We start from the raw sequence: 13,942 nt of genomic DNA, 5'->3' as shown, positions 1-13,942 counted from the left end.
TTTAAGGCAAATAGATAAACATAGTCTGACTTTACACTCCTGTATACACAGAGGTTCAAAGACAGAGGAATGCAGTCATGGTCCTAAACTCTTCCTTGGTTTTCCCACTAAAATATATGCAAACAGACTGAACTAAATCGACTTTACTGCTGACAACATCTGGACAACTTGGAGATTTCTTCTTTTGATTTATTAAAGTTTATTCAAAAATACACAAATTTGACCAATCCAAGTTTTATGACTTCAGGACAATTTGTTAGATAAATTCAGTTACAGAAAAAGCTTCATTAATGGGTTAGCAAAAATAATGATTGTGCAATAGGCACATTTTGTCCAATAGGCCAAATTTTAGTGAGGAGCAAGGTATCAGATCTCTTCCCTTCATGTCTGAGATTTATTTAATTTGTAGTCCCTGAATCCTTCCTTGACCATCAGAAAATGGTATGTTGTGAGAAATGAGTTGCTGTGTATCTTTTATTAAATATCTGTATGTTCATGATATTGTATTACAGAACGCAGACACCACCTCCCCATTATATCTTAAATTGTTGGACTAGATACTCATTTTTGCAATTGCCTCTTTCTTTCTTTATCCTGAGGGTGTATAAAAATTGAAAGAACAGAAGCTGAGAACAAAGCATTTCAGAAAATTTCCAAGTTCAGGATAGAAATTCAGGATGCATCTGTGGAGACAGGAAGCCCCTATTATCACACCTGACTTTAGGATACCTTATAGCATGAATGTTATTCTACTTTAATGGAAGCATTCGTTTTCTTCCCTTCATATAAGCAATCAACTCACTGCATTATATGCAGAAATCTGTCTTCCACCAATTTTGTGACTCTTACTCTTCATTTACCCTACTGTCATTACAATGGGAATAAGTAAATAAGGAATTAAATAAATCTAGTATTTTTCAATGGAATCAATCAATATTTTTTTCAATGGAATCAATTTTTTTTTCAATGGAAACTTTTTGCACTCTATCAAATTTTCTTTTACTTTTTCTGTTTCCCTGAAATGCAGTGCAAAATGGCAGGCCCGGATAGATTTATTTGATGTTCAGTGGTCACACAAAATAATACAGTACAGCTGTAGTTCATCTTCCCATACCAAATATTTGTTGACATAAAATTACTTGCAAATTAAACTGAGCCTAGGAAGCTTCCTAGGCATTGGAAAATTATTATCTGTGCCATTCATTAGTAGTTATGATGTTCCCTGACATTATTTCAGTTCATGCCTGGGAGCATTGTGCTGAAGAGTTCCCAGGCATGGTGCAGCAGGAATTCAGTTGTTCAGAGATTATTCCCAGCTGGCAGTTTATGTACAGCCTCCTCCTTTTCAGAGTTCAGTGAATTTGCTTGTTCAGGCATAGGCCATTCTGTGCCAGGAGTCTTCAGCGCCAAGGAACTTTTCTGGGTATGTTTATTTTACTAGAATAGAAACAACCAGAATGATCACAATAGTTTTAACTGCCTACCAGAAGAGTAACCACTTATTGGTTCACTCCTCAATATAACTTGAGCATCACCAAAATCATATTTGTCTTATAGACTCCTAGATATTACTTTTTAAGGAGGGGCCATGAATGAAAATTCTCCTTTTATATAATAAAATAAAAAAGCATAATATTTTAAATTTTTCGTGTTGCTATACACATACTCGTGTCGTGTTGCCAAAATCTTTATTTAGACAAATATGAACTGTGCATGTTTCTCCATAAAAGTCTGGATAATCTCAGATTAAGACCTGCTGATGCAAAGTGGTCAATTTCTTAATGTAGTCTACTGATTTTCTGTGGCATTTATATTTTGTCACTCTTTCCAGTCACCTAAACAGCGGGGAAATCTGTAACATTTCCCTGTAGGAGATATTCCCAATTTCAGGGAAATAAAGTTTTCTCAGTATTCTTCGAAATTATTAAGGCTTTTTTGTGTGCCATTACATCTTCAGTTCCCCCTCTGTTCAGGTCTATTAATTCTTCCAGTATCTGCATTGTCATATAGCTTTAATGAAGCCACATGCATTCCAGCAGATATTGCAACAAATATTAATATGTACAGTTAATTAAGAAATTGATGATCCTCAACTCTTCTGTAATTCTTTGGTAATCTGTTTTGCAGGCTGTTCTAGCTGAAAGTTGACTCTAGAATTTTACCAACTTCTAGCAAAAGAAAAATGAGGTGCAAGTAGAACACTAATTTGGGAAACAAATAACTTCCAAGTTCTTTTGAAAATAACCAGTTACAGGATAATTCATGCCCTTCCTTTGTTTTGCTCTATAGCTGAAGAATTCACTGAGCCTTTGCAACAGGTGTTTTCTTAACCCTAATTCATCCATACTTCCCACAAATGCACTAGTATGAATATGTAGCTTCAACACTGTGTTCTTAGTGCAGAATGCCCTCGTGTTTTGTCAGCCTACTTTTATAAGCATATAAGCATAGCTTACGTAGAGTCAGTTTAGCACATTATGCCTTATTCTCCTTTCATAGCTCCTGCTTCCTTTGCCTTCTTGCTCTTTTAAGATTTGTGGATCGGATATAATAGAATCAGTAACCTAGACTGAACAAAACATCTCTGCACTTCTCTTTCTAGCAGCTCAGAGGCTGGTGCCCAGTAGTACTGAAACAGCCACATTATCTATTGTGCAATTGCCAGGAGTTCATGTGTGGAAACTGAAATGTGAACAGCCCTATTTCCTACTTTCTTTAGGCACCAGCCAATTTCATCCTGTCCCAAGACCTTTACTGCTTGTTAATGGTATTGGTGGGATTTTTTTATGAAAGAGTAAAATCATAGTAGAAGTATATGAGTGCAAAGGGAGCTTGACCAATGTGTGAATGAGAACTGTGCCTTGGTGCATGCCACCTGACAGCTGATGTTTTCTAATATCATTCCCAGTTCTGCAATTCATAAGTCTGGGAGTACTATGGGATGCATAGGAGCTGTGAATTACTGTGTGCTCTTCTGGTTTGCAGCAAAATCCGGGCTTAACTTTAGGTTCTGTTACAGAAGTCTGTGTTATCACAGCTGAATCATTTCCTAAAGTGGAAAAGAAAATATTTTCTCCAAAGGTGACCTTCATATTTTAGAAACTAGAGGCAGAGCAAGAGGTATGTGAGGCTAACTGTACTTCTGAGGGTGTCACAGAATCACAGAATAACAGAATCACAGAATAACCAGGTTGGAAGAGACCCACCGGATCACCGAGTCCAACCGTTCCTATCAAACACTAAACCATATCCCTCAGCACCTCGTCCACCCGTGCCTTAAACACCTCCAGGGAAGGTGACTCAACCACCTCCCTGGGCAGCCTGTTCCATTGCCCAATGACCCTTTCTGTAAAGAATTCTTTCCTAACGTCTAGCCTAAACCTCCCCTGGCGGAGCTTGAGGCCATTCCCTCTTGTCCTGTCCCCTGTCACTTGGGAGAAGAGGCCAGCACCCTCCTCTCTACAACGTCCTTTCAGGTAGTTGTAGAGAGCAATGAGGTCACCCCTCAGCCTCCTCTTCTCCAGGCTAAACAACCCCAGCTCTCTCAGCCGCTCCTCATAAGGCCTGTTCTCCAGCCCTTTCACCAGCTTTGTTGCTCTTCTCTGGACTCTCTCCAGAGCCTCAACATCCTTCTTGTGGTGAGGGGCCCAGAACTGAACACAGGATTCGAGGAGCGGTCTCACCAGTGCCGAGTACAGAGGGAGGATAACCTCCCTGGACCTGCTGGTCACGCCGTTTCTGATACAAGCCAAGATGCCATTGGCCTTCTTGGCCACCTGGGCACACTGCTGGCTCATATTCAGTCGGCTGTCAACCAACACCCCCAGGTCCCTCTCCTCCAGGCAGCTTTCTAGACAGACTTCTCCCAGTCTGTAGCACTGCATAGGGTTGTTGTGCCCCAAGTGCAGGACCCGGCATTTCGCCTTGTTAAACCTCATGCCATTGGACTCTGCCCAGCGGTCCAGCCTGTTCAGATCCCTTTGCAGAGCCTCCTGACCCTCCAGCAGATCGACACTTCCACCCAGCTTAGTGTCGTCCGCAAACTTGCTAAGGGTGCACTCAATGCCTTCATCCAGGTCATTGATGAAGACATTGAACAGGGCTGGACCCAGCACTGAGCCCTTTATAATGTCAACATTATAAAGCAATTTTCAGAATACAGCTGGACACTCTCTTTCGTTTGTTTAACCAGAAAGGAATGCAACTTGTAACCTTAGGAAAAAAAAGTGTAAGATTACAGGAGCATCCACCCTAAAACTTAAGAGAACAATTTGTACACTCAAAAATAGAAAATGGTTCAGACAGTCATGTAAAGGTGAGGAAGGGGGGTTAATTTTGCTAGTCAGGACCATCAAGAAGAGTGTGAAGTACACCCACTAGAGCTTCAGAGCTCTTTGCCTTGAACTCCGGATAATTTCTTGTGTGCAAAACAGGTAGCAATGCCAACAGATCAGAATTCTCTGCTAACTCTGTTGCTGTTAGCTCTTTATACCCACTACATGCAGGTATAAATGAACAAAGCCGAAGCTGTGGAGAATGTTATCTAGTATCAGAGACTAATTTCAGTGTGTCTCCCTCCCAGAGAACATGTTTGATTGTTATTATTTTCTGCTGACTCTGTTGGAAATTCTGATGCCATAATCTCATAAATTCAATTTCTCAATTCAAATTCTCATCCTATTCTGAAGTACAGTTTAATTAAGCAATACTTTAATGTAAATGATAAATACAGACAACACACTTATGCTTGACTTAAGATATGTGATTAGGCATGTTAAGGCAGGTGCTAAGCACAAATTCCATTCAAATACCTTACAAATTCATACTACAGTCACTAACAGTGACACTTCACATGAACATCATGAGCACTTCAAGCTGTGATAAAGTCCCACATTTTTGACGGGGGAAAGTGGAAAATAACAAAGGGAGGAAAATACAGTCTTTTCCCAGATAGCAAAGTATGACATGAAAGCGATATTTGAAGGATGGAGGAACCAAGATGCAGCCTGTTCTCTGGTAAATGCGGGGCAGAGACAGACTGAGCACAAAGATATTCTTTTTCTTGAGTACCCTCCAAAAATCATTCCATGATATAGTTTTTTTCAGCTGGACAGTCATAAAGTTCAAGTCTTCCAGTAATTTTATTTTTTTAAATATATTTTATGTGTTTATTTTTATATTTTACTTGCTATCTCCCTCAACTTGGAAAGAAATTCCACTTTGAAATGTTCCAGTTCTTTTTTTTAGTAATTCAAACAATTCTGCAATTATCTTTATCTTTTCCTAATGTTATGAGCCTTCCTTAGCTGTTAAAGGCAGAATAGAGTTATGTCTGTTCAATTTTTCTATTTGATTTCCCGGTAATTTTAAGATTTAATAAACATTTTAATTGAGCTGAGTAATTACATGATATTTAAGAAATCATTTCAGATTTCTGGAATGTTCTTCAGTTTCCAGAATTTCATTCTTCATATACTTTTACAGATATCCGGGGGGGGAACCAAACACACAAAACAACAACAACCTAGGGAGCTGGTTTAAAGGGCACGTTGTGCATTTTAATGCTCTTGCTTGTTTTATAGCAGCTCAACCTGGTGAAAAGTTATTTTCATACAAACTTTGCCCCTTTCTTTCCCTGTAATGTTCCAATATGTTTTTAGCTTTTATAGGTTCAACCTTGATGAATTATCTGTTTACAGGGTGTCTGATTTATTCTTGTTATTAAACCTGATTGAACTCTTTTAAAAGAAGCAAAACGTTGCAGTTCATGCACTGTAAGGACACTGCTTGCCATTTAAAGATTCTGTACCAAATGGAGGTAAATGGCATCTGGTAGATCTCATGAAATCTCTATCTTTTCTCTGCCTACACACAGTTTACTCAAAAGATTCTGACATCTTTCTTGTTACCCAAATTCAGTTGTATTAGTTAGACCAAATTGTCCACACAAATCCTGAAATTCCTTACATTGCATAAATGTCCCTACTCTCATTTCCTAGAACATCTTTGTTATTGCTTGGCCAGGAGCTGATTTCATTCATCACTTGAAAATGAAGTAGTTATAAAATGGCTGTGTTGACAGATGGCATAGATGGCATAGTTAATCAAATCTGCTCCAATATTTTAATCACAGCGGGGAATTATCACTGTGCTCCTATATGAAAGTCTAAAAAATGCAGTCAGTGAGCGAATGGTGCACTGAAATGAGTTTCCAGAATTCTAACTCAATGACGCAGCAATGATAGTGTCTGCTATGGGTGACATCCCACTGACGCATACCTCAAAAGAAGTTCACAAACCGGGTGGGTTGGAGCCTATCTAGTTCTTGATAATGCTGCATTCTGATAACATTGTTTGGACTCACCGTGGTATCAATAGAAAGTATTAAATTGTGTCCAGGGTTCAATGTGTTTTTCTTTAAAGTAGGGTCATCTGTCTGAGATATTAGAAAAAGCCATTTGAAGTCCTTGCATGTTGCATTCAACTTCTGGGTGGTTGTTAATTTCTGTGGGAAAATCAGCCACAGCAATGTTACTTGCCACTGTATTTCAGCAGTTTATTAGAAAAGACTTAACTAAATGCACTGTGCCTAGGATAAGCTTTTAATCATTTGACCTCTGGATCGTTAAGTTTGACACCATTTAGATACAAGATAAAATCTAAGATTTAAAAAAAAAATAATCACTCCAGTACAGTTGGGTTTGAATTAGCATGGATATGTAACTGTAGCAGTTGCCTCTATTGTAGGAAATTATAGATTGGCCTGGTGTCATGTGTAACCAGTGGACTTAATTTTCAGACATGCAGAATATCCTCCAACCCTTTAGGTTTTAACTAGGGCAGTGTGACTGAAATGTAATGTGTCCATGAGTATCCAGTTAATCAAAAAATTATCCCTGTTCTCCTTCAAGATGGGCACAGAAGTTGCTAGTGAAGCTCTTGAAACTTCAGAGAAAAGCAGGAGAGACTGACTTCTAAAAAAAATACATTCTATTCATACCTGGAATGTCACTTCACCATATCTTTCTGTTTAGCAAGGTTCTCCTTGTTCTCTCAAACATCCAGAGAGGCAGAATACCCCAAAGACAAGAAGACGGCACTGAGATCCCAGCATAGCACTGGTTTACTCACCCTTCAGCAATAAGAAAAAACTGTTCGTGGTAGCCTTTATTCCCACGTTTTGAAAAGAAGGAGACTATTCTTTGGAATACATTTCTGATTTGGGCATCTTTTTTCTTCACTGACATAGGGGTTTGGAAAGGTCAGTTGCTATAAAGTGAGTGATAACGACACCTGTGAGGGTTGATATTTGGTGGTTTTTTTAAGTAACATTGCAAAGGATGGAATGTGGATCAGTACATGTACAACTAACAAGGGCATCAACATTTTCTCAAAATCTTTTGTCAAAGATACTGTAGATTCTGCTCAAAATAATTACATGGAGAAATTTATTATCCTAAGTGTGTTGTTGACATTGTTTACAACCTCTTGTAACACATTCTACTGTAAAAATTTTTCCACTGTTCCATTCTTCCGAATGTGCCTGTTTACCTCATTTGAAGTTGGGTAATACTTGACATATCTTGTCACCTTTCAGTTCACTGGGAACAAAAAATTACCTAATAATTACTGCTAAACATAACAGTGGCCTTATTTGCTTGCCTTGTCTCATTAAAAGACAACAATAATTTTATTCACTGTGCTGTCAGGTAAGTTATGACCCTGGATACCAAATGTCATCATCCTGTCTCATAACAGAATGCTACAGGAAGTGAATGCAGAAAACAAACAGAACAAAAAAAAATTAAAAAAAAACTAGCAGGAGAATCTCTTTCAAAGTCAAATGTCATAGTAAGTTATTTGCTTGCCATTTTAATAATGCTCTCTGTTTGCAATGCTACTTGTTGTCTAGGAAACCCTAAGTTACTGTATAAGTACTGATAAGACTCTTGTGAGATGGGAATCACCAGGGGAATAATTATATTAAAATGTTACAAGTTGCTTTAAAATCTCTTTGCTATGTATTGCAAATGAGAAAGGATATTGCAAGCAGGTTATTAACCTCATCCAATTTGTTAAGAAATATGCATTCAACTTAAGTTTTTTTGCAGGTAGTGGAGAGGTAGAAGCAGCTGTGTAGTAGTATCTAATTGTCATGAAGGCTGTTCAGAGGAGATGTTATATATATTTGTGAACATTGATCATGTCCTTGTATGTGTATTTTGAGGTCTCAGATCACCTAGCTGATAAAAGTGGTGACCAGTTCACTACATTCTTTGGGGATTAAATTTTCCTGGCTATGAAGCTGGGACAGAAAGAATTAAACCAATTTACATCCATATGGCTGACATCAAACTTGAAACTGCTGTGACTCGGTACAGTCTTAAGAATAATTATCTGGTGGAAGGGAGACATTCTTATTGAAAAATTATGATTTTTTTTAAAAAAAAACCTCCTAAAATAATAACTCGTTCATTGAAATGCCTTTCACTGAAGTGGATTAAATGATTGATTCATATTGCAGGCAACAGCCTCTTGAATATAAATAATATCACATAAATCATATGGATTTTAAAATAAATCACATCATTTACTTTTTCTTTCTGTCATTCTTTTCTCTTCCTCTCCCTTTTCTTCTTGTTCTTGTTTTCCTCCTGTTTCCATCTGGACACCTTCAATCTATTTCAACATTTAAAGGTGCTCCAGTGGATTTGACCGTCACCGGCAAGATTGGGTAGACAGTGGTTGCCCTGAAGAGGTATGTGAGTATTTGACATCCTCAGCCAATCAGAGGCCATTTATATACTTATGATGGTTTTGATTGAATTCTTCATATTATGAAGTGTGGTTTCAAGGCCAAAGACATGCTATGTTTGTCTCCATCATTCAGTGGAAATTCTGTGAGGCATAAATAAAGAATAATAGGCTGAACCATTTCACTCCTCATTTCAGGGAACAAAATGGACACAAACTAAACATCTATAGAAAATTAAAATACAAGAAATTCTGCCCCAAAACAGAGGTCTCTTAGACCTCTGACTCTTGCCAGAAAAGGGGAAGAAACCATGGTGCACTTCATCTCAGAAAACCCTGTGCCAGAGCAGTGTCTAGTGAAAAACAGACATCGCGTGTTTTGCATTTTGGTTATGAAATCAAGCTGAAACATTTATAACAGAAGAAATTCCATAGATGAATTCAAAGATCTTAAAAAAAAAAGAAAAATCAACTACAAGGTATTTGAATGTACTTTCCTGGAGAAGCAGTGGGAGAATGAGAAAGAGAACAAGATACCTGAGTGTGGTAATGCTGGACTGACAAGCAGGGACTGTAAGCCTCCTCTAAAAGAGGTACTGAGGGTATTCCTGAACCACAGCAGTTCATTTTCAAGACACATAAGTAAATGTATACTGCTGGTTCTTTCCCAGTGTCCTCCCTCTAGAAAGCTTTATGGTTTGAGGGGTTTTTTTGAGTGGGGTTTGGTTTTTTTCATTTTGGGAGTGTGGTAATAGGAAGAAATTAATTTATGACACTTATAATCTCCCAATGGCCATTAAAAAGCAATTACTTTTCCATTTTGCCTGAAAGGGCTACATTTTGTCATAGTTTCACCAACACAGCCCTTCAGAAGTGTAATGTCAGGTGAAACTGAGGGCAAAATTTAGCCCCAAGTGTCTAGTTAGAAAACCAAATTCTGTTTTATTCTCAGTAGAAACAAAGCGAAGTAATGATATAAATCCAGGCTGACTGAAGAATTTTTTTCTTGTTAACTGTAATTGCAAAGTAACTGCATGCTACATACTAACTTGTTACATGGACTTGAAGCTTCAGATTTGCATTTTGTAAACTGATGATTTAAGAATGGAATTTCTGTGAGATTTTTTATCTCTGAAGGACAACCTTTTCAAGAACATAAAATAAAAGTTTGTGGGAGTGTTTGTTGTTATAGTACACAACTTTTGTATTGATTTACTCCAGATTATAACTAGCTAGGACTCAGTTGTACTTGCAGATGAAGTTATCCAAAAGCTGCTCTCTGCATGATGGTACCATCCCATCCTGCATCTCCCTTCGTCTTTTAACACAACTAGTGCTCCAAGGCTTATTACATGATCTGACAGGAAATTATTTATACAGTAAGTGCATCTGAGAAGCACAGTTCCAGGCTACTTGATTGGTGTTCACAGTGTAATTTTCAGGCTCTCTGGAGCAGAAACAACAGCTTACTTAGCATCTTACAGAATGATGCCTTAGCTGACTGTTGAGTCCAATGAAGGATCAATAAGCAGCACATAGAGGTTGATTTTAGATGCATTCGTTCAAGACGATGAATAATGAAGATTTTTGTAGTAATGTTTCTTTCTTTGTAATATAGATTTTGAGCTAAATTTTGATTAAATGGCATCAGTGAAATTAACAGGGGCTTTGAAGCTAAAACATGTAGAAATTTGTGGAATCATTATACTGAAAGTGCTGATACCTTTTTTTAGGGTAACATATTGTTTCTGATAAAACAAAGGACAATAAAATACCACACATATTAAAAGAAAAGCAACACCCACTGAGTTTTGACAAGCAGATGTCAATAAAATGAACAGGTTTTGCGGAATTGCACTTCTCATTAAAATGAATGGGGACAGCAGGAGTTACAGGCAGTTGCCATATTCTTTGCTTGCTAATTGAATGCATTTTCCCACAGGACTTTGTGAGCCATAGAAGAAAATATTTGTTACACCTGCAGAATTCTAAGTGTCCATAAATTAAGGAAAAAAAACCAAAAATGCTTGAGATTTTAATCAAAATATTGTATGATTATTGTATTTTATAGTTTATATAGAATTTGTATTTTATTATACTTATGTATTATAAAATAAGTGGTATATTAACACATATAATATGTGAAGTTTTAATATTATATAGAATTAATAGGCATGTAGTTAATGTGTATTATATAAATATTCTATAGGCTGAAAACATGCACACATTCTACATACATAGGCATATTTTTCTGTGATATCTGCATATGTATATCTTAATTAAATGCTCCAGTTAACTACACTTTAGTCACTATGAAGTGCTATAATTTAATTCCCACATGTCTTCTATTAACATATGTTATGGCACCCAGACCAATAGCAGCAAGCATTCACAGTAGAAGAGTGAAAATATGAATGATGATCTCAGTTGTTCAAATCTGTTTGGGGAAAATAGCATGTTTGGCATTCAGGGATGGCTTTGAAGCCTTGTCATTAACAATTGAATATAGTAAGTTTTGTGGCTAAATGAAAAATACATGGTGCTGAATGCTATGTAGAGTACTTCAAAGGTAAAAGAAAATAAGAGTGAAATAAAAGAAAAGGAAAAGCTCTTGAAATTCCATTTTCATTCTTTTTATCCTGACAGCTTGTCCATGCTTAAATTCTTCATTTAGTGACAGTCTCTGCAGAGAATTAGTTTTCTCTTCATTTTTATTTTTTTCCTAACAGTCAAAAGATAAGATTTGTGAGAAGAATATAGACACAACTGAAATACATCCATACTCCACCACCACCTTGCAGACAACCACCACCAAGTTCAAAGTTCTAACAACTACCAGAGAATCCACCACTTCCCGCCTGCCAACTAGCCTGCCTACAGAAGGTGAATTGTGTAAACTTCATTATTCTGTAGTGCAAACATGTAATTTACAAGTCTAAAAGAAATTTATTTACTTTTAATATGTGTTCATGTTGACCTTTTCTCGTTGAAGCCGTGGGAAGAATGGGGAATTGCAGTGGAGGAATTGTCTACTACTGCTTTTAAATTGCAACTCATTCTCACAACAGTAAGGTGCACAGTAAGGTGCAAAGGGAATGAGCACTCGAAAAGGGGGCAGTCCTGGGGGCACACAGAAAAGCCAAACAGACTTCTGGAGAACTTGTGGTTACAAGGAATTGTATCTGTTCCTTTAGCCATCAGGCCACAGTCCTGAACCTGTTGAGAGAGTAGATGGAAAAATACTTGCTAAAGTTAGTGAAGAAGTTCTTGTTACAGATGTGATGAATTTTAAATCCTTTTTTTGGTATTTGACTTATCAGGTGAAAATTAGAGATAACCCGAATTAAAAACCCCTTTGAAATTTGCCTGTTTACTTTTTTTCAGTTAGTTGACCTTGTTCTTTTCATGTAGTGCTCACTGTTGTGAAATAGTTTCTGTAGGCTTCTGAACCTTCCTGTTGAGATATCCTGCTTTGCTGCTCCTGGAGAAAATTCAGCTGTGTTGAAAAACTAACCCAGATTAATCAAATAACATACATAAAATAAAAGGAGGGGTGGGAGGACTTTTTGGTTGGAATTGTATGTTAACAGAAGGGAAGGTGCCAGGTGCTTGCAGACTTTTTTAAGTGGCGTGTGACAGGAAAATTTGAACTGAAGGCGCTGCAAGGTGGGAATCTACTGATAAGAAAGTCTGAGTTTGCAGCAAGAGAAGGTTAGAAACTGTCAGTGCAAAATTTGGACTGCATTAGCAGCATTATTCTCTGGCATTTTGTTCATTAATGTTTACAAAAAAAGAATATGGAAATAAATAGAATTTAAAACTGGTAAACCTTTCTTGATTCTTAGAAGAGGAACTAGGTTGTTGTTTCATTTTATTGTCATATGTTGATTCATGTAGTCCTTAATAGGATAGAATGCTCAAGCTGTGTATGAACATGTAACAGAAATTAATTATTTGTAGCTGTTATTAGGCAGATTTTAGTATTTTGAATCCTCCTTTGCACTGTAACACTCTCATAAATGCAATTTTAGTAGTAAGGAAGTAAAGCATTGCTCAGTGTAAGTAAGAACACCACAATCTAATTCTCACTGAGTACCAAATCATTTTCTAATTGTGGAATTTCTTTGACATTTGAAAGTCATTCCTAAAATGACTCATGACCTAGAAAAATACCTTTTCTTACAACTAACTTTGAATTTGCTTTATAGATGACACCAAGATAGCACTGCATCTAAAAGATAATGGAGGTAAGAGATTTTTTTTGTCTGTAAATAATGTCAGTAGTTAGTCAAATTACACTCCACCGAACTTCATTAATCAAAATCAGATTGGAGAAATAGCTTTTACTAGACTCTCAAGGGACTTTAGCCTTCCACGTCTATGTTGAAGAGCAGCAGGGCAAATAAGCTTGGCAACTGCTTAGTAAATTAAACATTTACAACTCTCTTTATAACTCTTTAATAAAACAGCAGGTTTAATTAACTTCCAAATATGGGTGTATTAAATATTTTTATTGTATTAATAAAGTTAAGTGCATTATAATAATATAGCAATATTTAACTGTGGTAAGAGGGTATGGTGGTGGTTCTAAACGTATCTATTTTATATCTGTGGTTCTATACTAGCTGAAATCCTCTATTTCTCCATGCACATTCCCATACAAGTTAAGAAAATCACTTTATCTCACTGATAAAGGCCTCTGTTAAATGAGGCTCTGCAGGGGGCTGCTTTTGTCATCTTCTTTATGGTGCAAGGACTGAGACCTGGTGATTATTCCTTCTCCCTTTGAAGCTGATGAGAATTTTGCTATTAGAACAGGACTGGGTCAATAGATATAGGCTGCGTCTGTATTCAGAGCTGATACAGAGTTCAGCGAGGAAAAGGAAAGATTTGGATTGGTTGCTGTAGGGTTCACAATGCTTTATGAAAGCAGAGGATGGTTTGGAGAACAAACTGAAATAAATCAGATTTCCACTGATATAAAAGGGAATATAATTGCCTCTGATTGCCTTTTCCCTGGGAAGGGAGCACCAAGATTTCTTCAGGAGCAGGAGAACTGGCAGCCAAGCATGATAGCAGGCACAGGCAGGGTGCAGGAGGAGTCCAGCAGCTCAAGGACAGCTGCAGGAGTCAGCCCCAGTCTAGTGACCATCAGTTGAGTCCGCATTGACAAGGCAGGCACGGGGTC

The 13,942-nt window shown here is 37.3% G+C and overlaps 2 protein-coding genes across 2 annotated transcripts in view; one reads left to right on the top strand and one right to left on the bottom strand.

Annotated features, from left to right (window-relative positions):
• NEBL (nebulette) overlaps window positions 1–13,942 on the bottom strand; it is a 412,617-nt gene that overhangs the window by 96,348 nt on the left and 302,327 nt on the right. The gene's annotated exons all lie outside the window — the stretch shown is intronic.
• PLXDC2 (plexin domain containing 2) overlaps window positions 1–13,942 on the top strand; it is a 265,179-nt gene that overhangs the window by 221,011 nt on the left and 30,226 nt on the right. Inside the window, exons 10-12 of the mRNA XM_069859523.1 lie at window positions 8,698–8,758; window positions 11,484–11,637; window positions 12,963–13,001. Coding sequence (XP_069715624.1) covers window positions 8,698–8,758; window positions 11,484–11,637; window positions 12,963–13,001 — 254 coding nt within the window. The remainder of the gene's footprint in view (window positions 1–8,697; window positions 8,759–11,483; window positions 11,638–12,962; window positions 13,002–13,942) is intronic.

The sequence above is a fragment of the Phaenicophaeus curvirostris genome, chromosome 6 (genome assembly GCF_032191515.1).
Source record: "Phaenicophaeus curvirostris isolate KB17595 chromosome 6, BPBGC_Pcur_1.0, whole genome shotgun sequence".
NCBI lineage: Eukaryota > Metazoa > Chordata > Aves > Cuculiformes > Cuculidae > Phaenicophaeus > Phaenicophaeus curvirostris.
This window is presented reverse-complemented; position numbering and strand designations above follow the sequence as displayed.